At 46.5% G+C, this 18,239-nt stretch overlaps 1 protein-coding gene across 5 annotated transcripts in view; it reads right to left on the bottom strand.

Annotated features, from left to right (window-relative positions):
* The window catches only part of KCTD18 (potassium channel tetramerization domain containing 18), a 290,890-nt gene that overhangs the window by 32,866 nt on the left and 239,785 nt on the right, over positions 1–18,239 (bottom strand). For all 5 annotated transcript variants that reach the window (XM_085648695.1, XM_085648698.1, XM_085648697.1 and 2 more), the window contains one exon: positions 10,764–10,866. In XM_085648695.1, coding sequence (XP_085504821.1) covers positions 10,764–10,866 — 103 coding nt within the window. The remainder of the gene's footprint in view (positions 1–10,763; positions 10,867–18,239) is intronic.

Genomic DNA, 18,239 nt, shown 5'->3' on the forward strand with positions numbered 1-18,239 from the left:
CGTAAGCGCAACCACTGGAGAAGTGTACGAGACTAATTGCAGAGTGTTAGGTGCTTTAACACTTTTGACTTAGGAAGATTTATTTGTTTATTTGAAAAGTTTTATATAGCTCTGGCTATACCCGGAGGTATCAGAGCGCTTTACATGAGGACGAACATTGTTTCAGAGCATAGTTACAAGTTACATGAGTTACTGGAGCGAAGTTACATGCGTTAAAAACAGATGTAAGAAGAAAAAAAAATCAGGCAAGGGGGAGATATTCAGGGGAGAGAGGAAAGGAGCAGGGGAGGTAGACCAAGAATGAGAGAGGGAAAGAGGAGGGGGAAGGTGAAGAAAAACGCAACCTGGAGACGAGGAAAAACAGTGTCCGACGTCTGGTGTGCTGTGATCCCAGAGGAAGAGGTATCATTCCCACACTTCCGCTGTGTGTGGTTCCCTTCACGCTGAGGTCTCTCGCAGAGGGGTCTCAAACTCCAGGGCATAAATACTGGATTCCTCTCAACAAGGGGAGAAGGAGTGCTTTGGAAAGGGGCGCCATTCCCACACCTCCGCTGTGTGGGGCTTTCCTTGACGCGGTGGACTCTCTCAGGGGGGGGGTCTCTGAGACTTCTGGGTATAAATGCTGGATCCCTCCACAACAAGGGGAGAAGGAGTACTTTGGTAAAGGCACACAACTTGGTGGTAAATTTAGGGATAATGATGTATTGCGTGGTATAACAGTTTTATAATCCGCCCAAGGGGCATCGTCATTTTCAGTCCAGGCAGGAACAGTAGAGAACTGGTAGGATCCAGCAGGCTAAACAAGCAGGGACGAGTGGGTCTGAATGAGCCAAGGGTTCAGATCACATCACCTTGTGCATGGACGTAATTTTGGGGTCAGGCAGAGCCCTGTGAGGTTTCGGTACATCAACGTTACCCACTTCAGACCACAACAATCGATGGGCTCCTTGGTAGGGAGAATAATAAACTAAGGGCTGCCCGATGTACATAGCGGAGCCGCTGTTGTTTTTGTAAGCCCTTTTAAGCTGAATTGATTTATTTTATTCAGATACAGCTGCCATTTTCAGGTCAGGAAAGCCCAAAAACGGAGCAGCCTCCTGAGATAAGAAACCACAGACCTTTCACATACCTCCAGGGTAGAAACGGTGAGCGGGTGGAAAGCGGAGTTCTCTGAAGAGCCTTGTATAGTAGCGCTTCACTCCCGGTTCAGTTACCATTGCCGATGTTTCCGATGCTGCAAGGGACCGGCTGCCATTTTGAGAAGCAATCTATAACGATGTAAAATGCCAAAAGATTTGGAGTGGGACTCCTGAGATACAGACTACTAGTGGGGCTTAATCTGAATGTCACCTATAGTGAATAGGAAATAACCACTACCGCTAGTGTGAGGGAAGTAGGAACGAGGAGCCTGCCTAGTGCCATGACTTCAGGGGACTGTGTGTACTGTTTGTGTATGCCATATTTTACTTTGTGTTTGTATGTAATTAGTCCTATTTTCATAAAAGCAAGTATATGTCTGGAAAATCATTTATTACTGCTACTGAATGTATTTTAAGTTGTGAGCCTGTGTTTACCTCCCCCACACCAGAAGGATACTAAGAGTCAAGTGCTAAAGGGATACTTGGTCTAGTTGCTCAGGACCCATAATAAGTCGGGCACAGGGACATCAGGAGTAAAAGGTCCAAACTCCCACGGTTGGGCCCAGTAGCTCCTGCTTGCCCGATGACCCTCTGAAAGGGGTTCTGACAATGAAAGTAGTATCCTTGGCCGTTTCCTGCTCCCATCCGTAGGAGTGCTTACACCTCCTGCTGCAGGATAACAAGGTGGTCCAGGGTGTGAAGAGTGGTGCAGCCTAAAGAAAGGGATGGGTGAAGCCTCTTTCTGCTACCAGAAGGAACCACTGGTCCGAAGTAGTGGCCTTCCAGGCCAGCAAAAGGAGGACACTTGCCCTCCCATAGGCTCACTGTGGATCTGAGGAAGAGAACTAGGGCTACTTTCCTGGTAGGGTGGATGGTGCCGGAGATAAGAGGTGGCTTGCTGATGTTATCCACAGCCCTTGCCTCTGTCCCTACTGTAGTACTAGCAGACCTGTGGATTTTGAGGCTGGGGCATCAATTTTGGTAGGAATGTCGCTGACTAAATTAACCTCCACCCTTGAGAATCCTTAAAACTGAAACAAATGACGGTAATTTTGTGGTAGAGGTTGTTGAAGGTTCAAACATTTGACAGTTGCCTTCCTGATAGCACACAGGTGGCATTCTAGTACTTCAGCATCATACTACCATCAGAAAAAATGTTCTTCCTCCATGACTCAAATAATTTGGATTCCCTGTTCGACTGGACTGCTGGGAACGTGCCTTGAGAATGGTCTTAGGACCAGGATGACTGGATCACCAGACTTTCTGGGGAAGGGTGATCCAAGAGGATGGTCACCCCCCTAAAGCAGGGCTGTAGCTTTTTGGCAACTAGTCTACTGACCACAGGCACAGGAGTAGAATTTTACCAGGCTGCCAAGATAGGTTCCAGGGGAGCAAGGGTTCCGATGTTAATAGCCAAGGGAAGGAGCACCTTCATGAGGACATTGGTCTAACATCCACTGACTGCAAGTGTAACTCCAGAACCCCTGTCACCTTCTTGACCGCTAGTTGGAAAGATATGACCTACAGAGTTGGGGTCCCAAACCAAATCCCCAACTCTATTTCTGGAGAAGTATCAAGGCTACTAGCTTGAGGTAACTCTTGTACCTCATGGGGGTTTCTCCCATCATCGTCAGCAGGTTAGAGATTCGGAGGATCAGCGTCTGAACAAACAAAAGGCTGTGGATTGACTTGTTTGTACCTCTCTTCCTCGGACAGCTTTATATGAAGATGGAGGAGTTGACTTCAGTGACTCTGGGCACAACACCGGCAGAAGAGGCCGTGTCTGTGGTGGCACCAGCCACGACATAGATAACGGAACTGTGTAGTTGCACACCAGAGAGAAGGATGGATCAGCCTTCTCAGTCACGTATGGCGCCATCAGAATTAAAATGAAAAGGCTGAGGGGTACTGTCGGTCCCAAGGGTACACCTTTTGCATTCAAGGCCCTAGCAAAGATTTCAAACATTGCATTGAGAAGTGCTGCAGGATCTGTTTCTGATACCTGTTGATGTAGACATGGATCTTATGGAGTGCGCCTTGGTCTTTCTTTTTAAAGGCTTGTCAGCCTTATCGTGACAAAACTGTATTCCATCTAGCTAAAGTGGTTTCTGTGACAGCAGTGATTCCCAGCCTTGACCGTTAGTCAATAGTAACTGATCAGTTTTTGGAATATCTTTTGTGCTTTGCAGGTAGAATTTGAGACATCGCTTGACGTAAAGAGTATGCAGCACCTGCTCAGCTGGTATAGTTGGATTCGGAAAGAAAGTTTGGAGCATAACTGGTTCTTTAAGATGAAACTGAGTGAGAACTTTAGGGATAAAGGTAGGATTAGTTTTGAGAGTCATAAAATCCTCCTTGAACTGAAGAAATGGTTCCTTGATAGTGTAAGCCTGTCTTTCACCAACCCTTCTAGCGGAAGTGAGAGCCAGAAGGAAAGACATTTTGCACATCAGGAATTTCAATTCAGCTCTGTGAATCGACTCAAATGGCTGTTTTATCAATTGTGAGAGAACTATATTGAGTTTCCATTCCAGAGGGGAGGCACACACCGAAAGCAAGGCGCAGACAAGACTTTTCATAAATTGTTTTACCAGACTAGTAGCACAGAGAGAAGGAAGATGAGAGGATCATCTTTACTGAGAGATCGAGCCAAGGTGCACTTTCACTGAGGCGAAAGTGAGACCTGATTTTGCCAAGGACAGGAGATATGGCAAAATGTTTCTGGGGATACTTGAAACAGATGTAAATTGTTTCGCTGTCAGCAGAAGCAGAATCGTTTCAATTTAAGTCTGCACGTTTTGTTAGTAATTTCAGCTCTAGACTTTGAGGATATCCCTGCATTCCTGTGAAATATTAATCTCCCTGAACTCCAGAGCCAGGCATGTAAGTGAAGAGAAGCCGGATTTGGATGACATACCTGACCCTTATCTCTGGTCAGGAGAGATGGCGATGGATGCAGACGCATGGGTATGGACTCTGAGATGAAGGAGCTCCGGGAACCAATGTTGTCTGGGCCATCTGGGCGCTATTAATACCGCTTTTCCACTTTCATCTTGGTAAGTGCCCTGGGAATCAATGGGATGGGGGAAAAGCCGTAGGCATATACCCCTGACCATCGCATCGAAATGGCATTTCCCCATGACCCCGGAGGGAATCTACTGACATAGGACTGGCAATTCGTATTGTCCTTCGTGGCAAAGAGGTCTCGTGCTGGTTTTCCTCACAGTGCAAACACTGTCCAGTTGCTGTTGATTCAGTTCCCATTCATTGCAACTGTTTATTGCTCTGCTGAGGACATCAGCTAGGATGTTGTGAAGACCAGGGCGGGTTCGGCTTTGAGAGAGATGCCTGTGCTGTTGTCCAATCCCACAGTTCTCGTGCTTCTTGCAATAGCGTGAGGAACTTGATTCTTCCCTGCTTGTTGACGTAATACATGCTGGTCGTATTGTTCGTACGAACCAGCACAGAGGAACCTGCTCTCCTTGGTAAGAAAGCTTGCAGAGAGAAACATACGGCTTTGAGCTCTAGACTGATAATCGGTTTAAGTTTTTGAGCACTGGACCACTTGCATCAAATCTAGAGATCTTGAAAGTGGCCTCCCCAGCTATCAATAAAGGCGTCCATTGTTAAAATGAAATCTGAGCTCGATTGGATAAAGGTAAGACCTTTCAAGAGATTTGCCCTTTGGTACCACCATTGTAGGGCCTCCTTCATGTCCGGAGTGATCTATAGTAGGTCTTCGAAGGATCCCGATATCTGCAACCATTGACGCTGAAGCTCTTCCTGTAGAGGTCTCATCCTTAGCCTGGCTAACGTGACGAGGTCTATTGCTGATGAGCATATATCTAGGAGCAATTTGAACTTCCTGTCAGAAACAGACCATTGTCCTGAAATGGCCAGTGCTAACTTCTGCATACGGAGTTGTTGTTCGTCCAAGAGGAAAGCTTTGCACTGGTTCGAGTCTAGCCTGGAGACCAGAAACAATATGGTCGGAGAGTGAACAAATGATGAATTGTCTTGATTCACTGTCAATCCTAGACTTTGGAACAGCTGTAGACAAGCCTCTGTACTTTTGGTGACTTGCAGTGCCGCTGGCGCTTTAAGCAGTCAGTCGTCCAGGTAGGGTAATACCTAGTGCTACCCCGAAACCGGTCCTAGGATGCTTGATTCCGGTCCAGGGAAGACATGGCTTGGCAGTTCGGGCTGGACTGTTCCCATGAGGCACAGGGTCATGACTGATTTGCATATGGCCATGTCTGAACTGGGGTGGCGTGGTGAGCAAAATAACGATGTATTAAACCCAGATCTGTGACTGGGGGTGAATGTTTTGCCAATGTGCAACATTCCGTCCATCATCTTGTGTGTTTAGGGTAATACCTAGTGACCTTGAGTTTGCAGATCCGCAGCTACTGGGGCAAAACACTTGGTAAATATCATTGGTGTCGACTTGAGACCGAAAGGGAGGACCATGAATTGGTAATGGGTACCAGCTACTGCGAACCTGAGACATTTTCGATGGATGGGGATGTGTAAGTATGCGTCTTCCAAATCGAGAGCGGTCATGAAGTATCCTCTGCTGAGGCAATGTAGATATCGGCAAGTGTTATCATCCTGAATGTTTGTTTCCTTAGGAATTTGTTGAGTTTCCTGAGGTCCAGTATTGGTCTCCACTCCCCTGATTTCTTTTTTATTAAGAAACAACAAGATTAGAAACCCTCTCCCTTTTGTGGTAATGGAACCTCTTCGATTGCTCCTCTGGAAAGCATGAATTTGGCCTCTTTGTGTAATAAGTGAAGACAAGGAGGGGCTGCACTGGGCGGAGTAGTTGGTGGCCATTCTGTGAACTCCCGGGTATGCCATAGGTGACCACATCCAATGCCCATTGGTCCTTTGTTATGTTCTGACAATGTTGTACAGGATTAGAAATTCTCGCTCTCATGGGATGGGAGTGGGGGTAAGCTGGTACCAGATCTTGATCATTGTTTTTGCCCATTGTCTCGGGGTGGGTGTTCTTTTGAGGCCGCCCTGGTGAGAGAACCCAGCTGTCGATGACTGACGAGGAGGTTGGTAGCTTTGCCTGTATTGTGGCTGGTACGCCTGATATTGTTGGGCCCTTTGGTAACCACCTCTGTATGAGGTGAAGCCACGTCAACTGGCCCCTCTGAATGGCACTTTCCTGTACTTCAAGGTGGCTAATGATTTTGTGGTATCTGTATTAGTTTTTATTGTCAACAGCGAGTCAATGTGTTTGCCAAACAAAGCGTCCCCATCATTTGCCATATCCGATAGCTTTGTTTGGAATTCAGGTCTGAAGGTGGTAGACTTTAACCACCCTTGGCATCGTAACACAGCAGCACCCGCTAGCTGCCGAAAGCCAGTGTTAGCTATGTTCATCGTACAGTCAATGGTCTCTGATGCTGCGCGCTCTCCTTCCAGTAAGATTTTTCTTGCTACTTGCCTTCTATCTTCTGGGATGAGGTCTAACATTGAGCCCATGTCAGACCACATCTGACGACCATATTGGCCAATTATTGCCAAGGCAATAGCTGCCCGAACTGTGATTGCCGCCATACCTGAAAAACGCTTTCGCATAACATCCAATCTACGCTGTTCCGGATCAGGTGGAGTTGTGATGTGAGTGGCTGGATTCTTAGATCTTCTCTGTGCTGCGTGCGAAATGACTGAATCCGGTTTCACGTGACCTGTGAGGCAGGATGGCGAATCCTCTGGAGCTCTGTATTTCCTGTCAATCCGAGGGAGCACAGCTGATACCGTAGCAGGGGTTTTCATAATTTTCACTCCCTCCTGCCAGATGTAATTGATTATGGGAATTGAGCGTATAGACTTCCTTGTTTCTTCATTGAAATCATACAGGAAGAGGTTTGCCTGCTTTACTGTCATTGGCAGATGAAACCTGGTGGTTACCCTCTCGATTAAAATATGGAACCCTCCAATATATTCAGGAGGAGAGTCTGCTGGATGATGTGGTGGTGGGGACAGTGATCGCCCCAAGGATCTGACGATGGTAGCGGATTTGGGGTTTCACCCTCTTCTCTTTCCTCGTCTGAGGAAGACTGATGTTCTGTGGGAGGCGCTGCGATCAGTGAACGAGAAGTGATCCTGGGTGTGTTACAGGTGTGCGTGGTAGTTCCGACTAAGGAGGAGGTGATTCAGGTTGCTTACCCAACGGCTGTCTGATTGGAAATTCTGGATGAGAGAAGGTGGCAGATGTGACGTGTCTCTAGGACAAGAATCAGGAAGGAAGTCATAAGGTTGGTAATGGCTAGGCACAGTTATAGAACTATGTTGATAATACTGCTTTTCATCCTCGTAGTCATCGTCCTCTTACTGACATTTACCATAGAGCTCAGATACCCCATAGATGTCATCATCAACATCAGAGTTCTCTATATCCAGTAAGTGAGAAGGAGGTAAAGGTGACACTTTGCCGAGTGAATTCACCTCAGGCCGTCAGAAAGTCTAGGTCACTCTTGTGATGTTCACCATCATCAACGGTGGCGTCAACGTTGTTGTCCCTATGGATTCAGAAAATGTCTTCTTTGATGGTACTGACGTACACGTTATCGTCATTGATGGAGCAATTGTCGATGGGGCCTTCGTCAAGGGAACCTTCGACGACGTGGTGATGGTCGTCTGCACAGTAATCGTCAACAATGCAGTAGTCGGCAGTGCGCTCAACGTCGATGGGCTCTTCGTCTGAAAAATCCTAGTCGATGGTATAGGACCTGTAATAGCTACCATCATCGTCATTCCTGCCATCGACGGTGTTGACATTGAGACGGTGGTACTTGTGGTTGTCGACGAGTGTGGTGCCGTTGATGGTGTCTTCAATGAGGATTTTCCATCAGATTTGTGCCTCAAGGGATCTGAGGAAGAGGCTCAAGGACGGTCTTTTTCCTTACTTGAAGGTGTAGTTGGTAAGGATAATGAAGGCTCTGATGAGACTTTCTGAGCTTTCTCCTTTTTTGAATCCTTGCCCCCATGAGAGGGTTTGAGATGTTTTCTCCCCCTCCAGAGGTACCCTCTTAGGATATAGCTGTCTTATCAGGTCCTGAAGATCCATTGCTCTCTTCCTCTGAAGATGTTTTCTGATGTTTAGTCATCTGGAGCCATAACAATAGCCTCCCCTCTCTATCCTGCATAGTTTTTGAGGAGAAAGTGAGACTGTTTTACCTCATGTGTGGATCATCCACATGGACTCTTTTCTTACCACAGGTCTTACAGGGGCGGAAAGGACTCTTCTTGTCAGACATGTTGGAAAGAGGGCAATTCTAAAATAAAATCCAGTAAGATGAAAGAAACTGAGTAGAATTCCAGGAGACTCCCTTCACACATGACGTGTGATGAAAATCTGAGGGAAACTGCGTCTGCTGGGACTGTTCTAGAGGGTGCTGACAGCTGATTGGTTGTACTTCAAGTTTGTTCCTTTTTTTAAAAAGGACATAGGCTATTAAATTCATAGCCTAGGGCCCTTATAGCCTATGGTATTTGCTAATTATTGCTTGATTATGTTACCGTGAGAGTCTCATCTTGACGATGGAGAATGATTCAAGTATGTGAATCTATGAAAGATACCCCAATACTGGATAACTATGCCTCGCAATCCTTACAGGGCTTGAAGCCTGAAAGCTTCAGACAAGCCATTTGCTCTAAGTAATTTTCTGTGTGAGGTAAACTCACGACTCTCAGGAAAGAACAAGCTCCAGATTTACTTCTAAGGTGTGAAAAAAGGGAACTGATGCTGCACTGTGGTGGGTGCTATATGGCTTCAGTGACATCATCTGATGCCAAATTCTGGCACTGATATAAAAAAGCACCCCCTACCAACGAAGTGAGAGCATTGACATTTCTGGATCCAGTCTGACGCCTGAGATTATTCTACATGTGAAGAATCTGCAGGAAGAAGTGTCTATCAGAAAGGAATGTTTTAAAGGCCTCATTTTTTAACTACCTTACCTGAAAAGTGTAGTAATGGGGCATAGAGCTGTAAATCCTTTATATGAATATATTGCAAACTTTGCGGCTTTCAGGAATTCACCACTTATGTTTTTGGATAAAAGTTACAAAAAAATATTAGAGCAGAAACAGTATCATGAGTTAACATCTAGCACAATTTTTAAAGGTCCTTCTTTAGCACTCTCGGTTTTAAAATAGCAATATTCCAACAAGAACTAAATACCCACCCATAAAGAATACAGAAAATGAAGGAAAAAGGTAATTTCTAGTAATTTTAAAAAGGGAAGAGGGAGCACTCTGCCTGGCATAGCTGCAGCACAATTTGTCTACATCCATGGTGGTAAATGTAATGTATGGTGACACTCACTTTAGTTGTAAGTCTTTTATATTCACCATTGTTGGTGCAGCCAGTGCTCTAGAAACGTGTTGCAGGATATTTGTCCTTCTCCAGTAAAGTAAAACTTTAAATTTGGAGTTGCTGGCAATGCTGTTTACAATCTTCGCAGGTTTCTGTACCACTCCCAGAGCGAAGGTGCAGCCCAATAACTTTAAAGAGCCAATCACAATAGGGGGCAGGAGGGGAGGTACCAAACTGCCTGGCATAAAGGCATACAATTTTCCCAGATACACAGTGGTAAATACAGTGCACGTTAACACTTACTTTAGTTGAAAGTCTTTAGTTTTCACCATTGTTGGTGCAGTCAATGCGGAACTAGCAACATGGTTAGAACAGGTGTGTCTAGTCTAAAACTGCAACCTAACTTCTTTAAGGGCTAGGCTTTGATTGTGTGGCTGGATACACTCATGCAAAAGCATGGACTCTATAGAAAAATCGATCTCCCCTGTTTGAGTATCGGTCTTTGATGACCTCAGAAACTGCTCTTTTTCAGCTTTTATCCACTCTTGGCTTCCTCTTGTTCTGTAATTAAGAATCCTGTAAGCCATTTTGTGCAACAACAAAAAAACAAAATCAAACAAGACACTGCTATAGTATGAAAGTTGAGTAGGCAGACTACGTCTGTACACCATGTGTGGGGGATTCTCTTAAGAGATCTTCTTCCCACAGAAGAGGCACTTCACAATAAGGGAAGGCATCTTGACAAACAGTGGCATTTAAAAATCCCAGTCCAAAATGCTGAAAAAGAACTTTGCTCTATAAAAACACGGTAAAAAACAAATTGTACCACTACAGCCTGCAGATCTGCTAGCAAATTATTTATTCAGAAATTGTCTTTTTACTGCCTGTTTGGTTGCACATGATCATAAATATAATAACCTTAACAGTTCATTTAGCATAAACTGCAAAATGAAATCTAAACAAACTGGTTGTGATCGGAGAAGACTCTCGACCTCAGTCTAAGCGATCTTGCATTCCACCTCAATAGTTACTTACTATTTCCTAAACATTTCCCCCCCCCCCCCCGATATTTAGATACAGGGAAGCGTCAAAATAATTAGCATAGCATAGTAAAATATGAAGTTACTACAAAATACTGCATAATCTATGGGCTCCCCTCTTTGACCCATATCCCTCAATATTTCCTAATTAATAGGGCATGGTGGCATAACATAGCACAAAGTGCTTCTACACGGACAATGTGGGTTTTCTAAAAAGTACAGCCCTTTCCACATCCAGCATAGGCATACCTTCTTTGGACTGCAGGCATGTGGTCAGGATTCCCCTGCAGAGATCTCTCCTCCAGCGTCCAACACTCAATCATTTCCTGTGGCACACGCCAATAGCTGACACCTACATTTAAAAGACAATTTATAGCAAACAAGATCAACAACTGCAACTTAGTATGCAACAAAAACTTAAGATTCAAATTAAACATATCCTACTGCGATAGGAATCCACTGTAATATTCGCTACTCACCCACCCCTATTCTTTACTCACCTCCTACATTAACCTCCTTAATGCAACAAGTGTTGGCAGAGCCAATGGGTCTCACCTATGAGAGCCATTAGTGTTGGTAGTCTTTTGTAGCCCTGCTGTACAGCAGTGCAGATGCTTTGCAGTGTGGATAAAATATGTTTTATAAAGTGATATGATGCAGACAGGGCTATGGCATTTAAAAAAAATAAAGCATTAGCACTGTATGCATCATAGACCTTTTTAGGTCGAGCCTGGGCAGCGTATGCGCTGCTCTGCGAGGCCATCTGTATTGGGTATGGACTTGAAGCTCCGCCCTCTCTCCGCCCATCTTTTCAATTGGCTTCTGATGCTGTCTTTTCTAAATGGTTGCTTCCGATTCGTTAATAGGCTTGTCAGTCTCTCCTTAGTAACGCCATGTCTGCATTTGTAACCTCCCATGAGGACTGGACTATTTACTTGTGTGGTTACACAGTATGTTTATTTAGTCCGGGAGCATTATTTTCTTTAATTATTTTGTCCTACTGCAGACACGACTTTCCTGCAAGGCTTTTAAGATGTGCACGAGGCACCTTCAGGTTTGAGACAAGCAGCCGCTCAATTCTTTAGCTATGCGCAGCTGCCGAAATGATTTTAGAACACTCACCCGGTGGTGTTCTAAAATCATTCCCGTCTCCCGCCCTGTCCCCCCCACCCGTTGTCGAATTCCTCTCAGCGTCATTGAAGCATGTGTGAGAGAGAGGGTTAGGTTAATTAACACATGATTTTGCACCATTTTTGTGCACATACTGCAGCTTACCAGGCCCGATCGTAAGGATAATGTTACTTACCCAGTAAGCAGCTGTTCTTGGCATGTAGAACTGTAGATTCACATGCTTTGCATACTCCAGCCATATAGTGTTGGGTCTGGATGTTTGCACTTTGGTTTCCTTCGAAGAAGTCTTTCCAGTCACGAGGTAGGTGACTACTCCTTTCGGTGATAGTGCGCATGGGCATCGACTCCATTGTTAGATTGTTTTCCCGCAGAGGGTGAAAATGGATTTATTAAGAGTAGACTAAGGATGTCCATGCATATGTATATAAAGTAAGAGATAACTGCAACAGGTATTGGAACCAGGGGAGGTGGGTGGGAGCATGTGAATATATAGTTCCACATGCCAAGAACAGATGCTTACTGGATAAGTAACATTATCCGTTCGAGGCATGTGATCTGTAGGTCACATGCTTTGCATACACTATACAGCAGTATTCTCCCAAAGCGGTGGCTAACTTGTAGCGGTTGCATTTGCCTGAAAGAGTGTTCTAAGTACTGCCTGGCCTACATTAGCTTGTTGTCTTGCTAACACATCTACACAACAGTGCTTGGTGAATGTGTGCGGTGTAGACCATGTTGCAGCTTTACAGACGTCAGCTATGGGGATTTTTCCTAAGAAAGCCATAGTAACCCCTAGTTTGCGGGTGGAATGCGCTCTAGGGGGTATTGGTAAAGTCCTCTTTGCTTTTGCATAGCATGTTTGAATACATTTAACTATCCATAAGGCAATACCTGATTTAGAAATAGGATTGCCTTTGTGTGGTGGAGCAAAAGCCACAAAGAGCTGTTTAGTTTTACAAAATGGTTTTGTTCTTTCTATGTAATACAATAATGCTCGTTTAACATCTAAAGTGTGTACAGCTCATTTTGCCACTGAATCTGGTTCAGGAAAGAACACAGGCAATTCAACAGATTGAGTGATGTGAAAGGCAGATACCACCTTGGGTAGGAATTTGGGGTTAGTGCGAAGGACCACTTTGTTTTGGTGGACTGGACAAAATGGTTCCTCCATGGTTAGTGCCTGAAGCTCACCCACTCTCCTCAGTGATGTAATAGCAATGAGGAAAGCAACTTTCCAAGTGAGAAATTACCGTTCACATTTGTGCAATTGCTCGAAGGATGGACCCATTAGTCTGGTAAGGACAACGTTAAGGTTCCACACTGGAGCAGGTGGAGGCCTTGGTAGAATAACTCTTGAGTCCTTCCATAAAAGCCTTGATAATGGGTACTCTGAAAAGGGACAAATGCTGTCTGTTTTGAAGGTATGCAGCTATTGCAGCGAGATGCAAGCGTATGGATGTGTAAGCTATTCCTGACTGTTGTAAGTGTAGTAAATAACAAATTATATTTTTAATGGAAGCATCTAGCGGGTTGATATGGTTATTACAATATATAACAAACCACTTCCTTTTTTTAAAAAAAATATGTTTATTACATTTTTTCCATACTCATCACATCAAAATAATTTGCACACAGCATTAGTCAATACATGGGAGGAACACAGCATTAGTCAATACATGGGAGGAACATTGATAAAACCAAGAAAGAAAGAAAAGAAAAAGGGAGTCATTATTTCCGCCCCAGAGTTTAGGTTCCCCAAACAATCTCCTTATTTTCAAGAATCCTCCTAACAAACCACTTCCATTTAGCTGTGTAGTAAGCCCTTGTGGTAGGCCTTCTGGCCTCTTTAATGATATTCATAGTCTGTTGGAAGGTTCAGATAGCCTAATTCTGACTTCAGGTGCCAGATCGCATGGTTGAGATCTTTGGGATCAGGATGTTTCATTTCTCCATGGCACTGTGTGAGGAGACTGGGTGTGAGATGTAGTTTTTGATGAGGAACTACTGAGAGCTCCAACAGGGTAGTGAGCCAAGGTTGATCGGCCCATGTGGGAGCTACTAGGATCAGTGTGAGGGATGTTTGTCTGAGCTCCCAAACCACTGGTGGAATGAGTGGGAGAGGCAGAGAGCGTAGACAAATATCCCTGAACAGTTCATACATAGTGCATTGCCTTTGGACAATGGGTGTGGATATCTGGAGGCGAAGTTTGGGCATTTTGCGTTTTGGTGTGTTGCGAACAGATCTATCTATGGAAAACCCCCAATTTGAAAGAATGGAAGGAGAACTTCGTGAATCTGTTGTCTCTGCTTGCTGAGAAGATATGCGATCTGATTGTTTAGTCCTGGGAGGTGTTCTGCCAGGAGATTAATTTTTTGATGTATGGCCCACCTCCAAATGACTTGTGCAAGGCTTGACAGCTGGAGCAAGTGTGTCCCCCCCTTGTTTCTGTATGTAATGCACGGCTGTCATGTTGTCAGTGCATATTTTGAGCCATTTTGATGGTTGACCCCAGGACACACATGACGCCTCATCTGAAGTCCCTGCATTGGATTCCGGTGCGAAAGAGGATAAACTTCAAAGCCCTGATGTTGGCCTTTAAGGCCTTTCACTACATAGGGGTTCCTTACATCAGGAATAGAATTCAGCACTATGCCCCACTTAGAACTTTGAGGTCCTCTACTCCGTGGCTGTTGACTGTGCCAAAGTTTTCTCATTCTCGCAGGGGGGGGGGGGGGGGTCGCTCCTTTCAAGTGGTGGCCTCTCAGCTATGGAATAGCCTGCCTGAGATAGGCGCAGGATCTCCTGAGCTTCGGGGTAAATCTGAAAACCTGGCTCTTCAAACATTGAAGAGGTCTACCTGCCATTGTGTGCACGGTCATGGGGTCTTCTCAGTGCCGGGACACTCTCTGAAGTAGCTGTGCACTCTATAAATGCCCTATAACATAACATATCAGGACAGTTTTGCTTGCAAGGCGAGTCTGGAAGGCCTTGAGTGCTATAAATATTGCTAGCAGCTCTAGATGATTTATTTGAAGTTGCTTTTGCTTTTGACTTCACAAACCTTGTATGGTGCGAGTCTGGAGATGAGCGCCCCAACCAGTGAGCGATGCGTCTGCTGTTAGCACGGTCTGTGCAACTGGGTCAATGATTGGCTGTCCTTTGGATAGGTTTTGTGCATTCCACCACTGCAGAGAGCGATGTGCGCAGCCGTCTAACAACACTAGATCTGATAATTGACCCCGAAACTGATTCCATTGATATGCTAAACCTTCTTGAAGGGAATGCATGTGAAGTCTTGCATGGGGAACTATCATGATGCAAGTCGCCATCATTCCCAGTAGTTGCATATATACTCGAGTTGGTAATGACTTGTTGGGCTGAAACTGTGAAATTAGAGCCTCAATATTGCAGATTCTGGCTGCATTGACACAGGCTAGAGCTTTTTGAGTATTGAGAGTGGCTCCTAAGTATGTTTGCGTTATGGAGGATTGGAGATGGGACTTCAACACATTTACTGTGAACCCGAGATCGTGCAGTTAACTGTATTGTTATTTGAGTGTACTGGAGACGCTTTGGGTAAGAACTGGCTTTGATGAGCCAATCGTCTAAATATCGGAAGACATGAATATGTTGTCTTCACAAGTGAGCAGCGACTACTTCCAGACATTTGGTGAATACTCTGGGAGCAGTGGTGACTCCGAATGGAAGCAGTTTGAACTGGTTGTGTTGTCCCGCTACCGCAAACCTGAGATATTTGTGATGAGCGGGATGTATTGGAATATGGAAGTATGCGTCCTTTAAGTCTAGAGTAGACAAAGTTGCCTTGCTGTAGGAGTGGGAGCACTTGTTGAAGTGTTACCATGTGAAAGTGATCTGAGTGAATATATAGATTTAACTCTCGGAGGTGAAGTATAGGCCTGAGAGAGCCGCCCTTTTTGGGTATTAGAAATTATAGGGAGTACACGTCGGATCCTTGATATTGTAAAGGTACGGGCTCAATAGCTTTCTTTTGCAGAAGAGTGAACTTCCTGTTTGAGGAGGTTTATATGCTGTGGACATTTTGTGTGAACGTGGAGGAATGTTTGGGGGATTGTTGGTAAGCTGCAGGCAATAACCAGATTGGATGAGTCCTAGTACCCATCTGTCTGAAGTTATTGTATGCCAGACGGGGAGGAATTGAGAGAGACGTCCCCCGACAGGTGTGGAATGATCGGGGGAAGAGGAGGCAAGTCACTGTTTGTTTGTTGAGGCGGAGGTGTGGGTGTGGAACCTTTATCTCTTCCCTTTCCATTATTGCCTTTAAAACCGCATCGAAAATAACCTCTTGAAGAGGGTGATTGACTGCTGCCTCTATACGTTGTTGAGTTGTTGTCTGTGGATATGCTTTTGGAGCGCCCCTTGTAGAAGGAGCGACGAAAAGAACACCGATTAGATTGGGACTGTAGATTTTGCAACGTATGTGTCCTTCATCTTCTTTAAGGAAATGTCTACCAAAGGACCAAAGAGATGCTCTTTATCAAAAGGTAGATTTAAAGGTGGGGGCGTGGCTTGGATAGCCAACATGGCCGACGCACTCCAACGGCCGGATAGTGGACATGCCGAAGATCGATCGCAAGTCGTGTGCGGCACAGATCGCAACACGGCACGGATCCAGGCCTACCAACGCAGCACCCGCCTCTGAAATCACCCAGCAGCCGAGGTAAGGCAAAAGACGTGGGGAAGGATGTTGCTGCCCCCAGTTTCCATTGGGGCGGGTGCTCGGAGGGCCCACCCGGCCAAAAGCGTAGTGCTCATCGGTAGCACCCCCCGTCAACCAAGGGTGACATCCTGCCAATTGAGGATCCGGCTGGGAGTTTCTAGACTCAGAGGATCGCGGCTGAGAGAGCCGCAGTCGGCAGAGCGAATTCCTCAGAGGCACCGTGCCCGGCCCACACACTGCGGAGAGAGCAAGGCCCCAATGTCACTGTGGCCTGGGGGCAGCGCAACCAAATCAGACAGGGGTGAGCCTTGTGAGCACCAAGGGACGCGGTGAGGTAATAATCGAAGGGGCGGTGAGTGCGGACACTGATCCAGTGAAAGGTGTGGGCTAAGAGGTAAACACCCTACTTCCTCATCCTTTATCCCAGCAGCACCACACCTTACTGAAAAACTGGAACAGCGGAGGAGCAGGAGGGTACCCTATTGGGGTCCATAGAGGTTTGGCCGGCCCCGCACCCCCCCCCCCCCCGGCCTGGTAAAGGCAGCGTGAACCCCTATGGATGTTTCAGAGACAGGGTCGTCCGCATCTCTCTTTACGAGTGCCAGACATCCTAAGGGGGAGACATCCTACGGGTCGGAGGTCCGGCGAGCTGGGTCCTAGTAGAGGGCCCTCTTAGCTGGTCACATTAGGCAGCAGATGCGGCCGAGCTAGGCTCGGTGTGGCTTATGGCGGTCCAGAATCTGTGAGGCCCGGCCCGTGGGGCTATCCCCCGACGCACATAGGAAGAGCGGCGAGCTGCAGGAACATCATGAAGAGTGATCCGCACATCGACGAAATCCGTGGCCGCCAGCCATGCAGTCACATAGCCGGAAGAACATCCCCATTCATCATGGGCAAAGATAAGCAGGGTGGCGCCGGCCCTAAACAAAGTACCCTCGACTAATACACGACGAGATACTGCTGGAACAACGCCCGATAATGCGGCACTCCTGGCTGCCATTATGGAATCACACCCAAGATGCCAAAATTGGAGCGGTAGGGTCTGAAGTCTCCCTGCTGCGACAGGACCGCCGGAATGCAGTCGACTGAATTACTGAGGCAGAAACTCGTGTCTCAACAGTCGAAGATCAAGTATCGACTCTCCAAAAGAAGGGGAACAAATTGGCAATGGTGGCCCAGGAGATGGCCTCACAATAACCTGAGCTTTGTGGGACTTCCAGAGGGCACCTCAATAGCCCGCTTCGCCACTAATTGGCTTTGGTCGGGGTTGCCTGAGGAAACGCTGTCCACATGCTTTGTCGTGGAAAGGGCACATCGGGCACTCACCAAGGGGGTGTGGCTTGACGCTGATGTAGAAGGAAGGGGACCTCTGAGCTCCTCCGTGGCCTCCCTTCGTTCACACTGATCCGGATGCACTGGGAGGGCCCTTAACCGCCCACACTTCGTGGGACTGCTTGGTGCCCTGCTGGGAGTTCCCTTGATGCCATAAGCGGCGCGACAAGTGAAGATACAGCTGATTTTGCGGCCTGAGGTTGGGGCATAGACATGAGAGAGCGAGAGGGCTGAGTGGAGGTGCTGCCTGCACGGCGCGGTGTGGAGGGGTGCGTGCCTGCTCCTAGATTGACTGGCCTATCTACTGGTACCTTGGAATGCGTGGAGATTCCGCAAGGTGACGGCCGCATAGCAGGCAGACCATGGAACACGCCTGTGCCGGTTGGGGCTGCATGTGGATGGCGGGGCCTCTGGGCTCCATTGCTGCATTGAGAACGGCCTGAGGCAGTGTTGGTGAACCACAAGGTTCTCCGGAGGGGTACCCTGCCCCCTGCATTCCTCAGCCTAGATGGTGCTGCCATTCTCCAGCCCTATTACTTGAAATCAGGGTGGAGCGTGGGGT

Source organism: Triturus cristatus, chromosome 3_2, assembly GCF_964204655.1.
Source record: "Triturus cristatus chromosome 3_2, aTriCri1.1, whole genome shotgun sequence".
In the NCBI taxonomy this organism is placed as follows: Eukaryota; Metazoa; Chordata; class Amphibia; order Caudata; family Salamandridae; genus Triturus; species Triturus cristatus.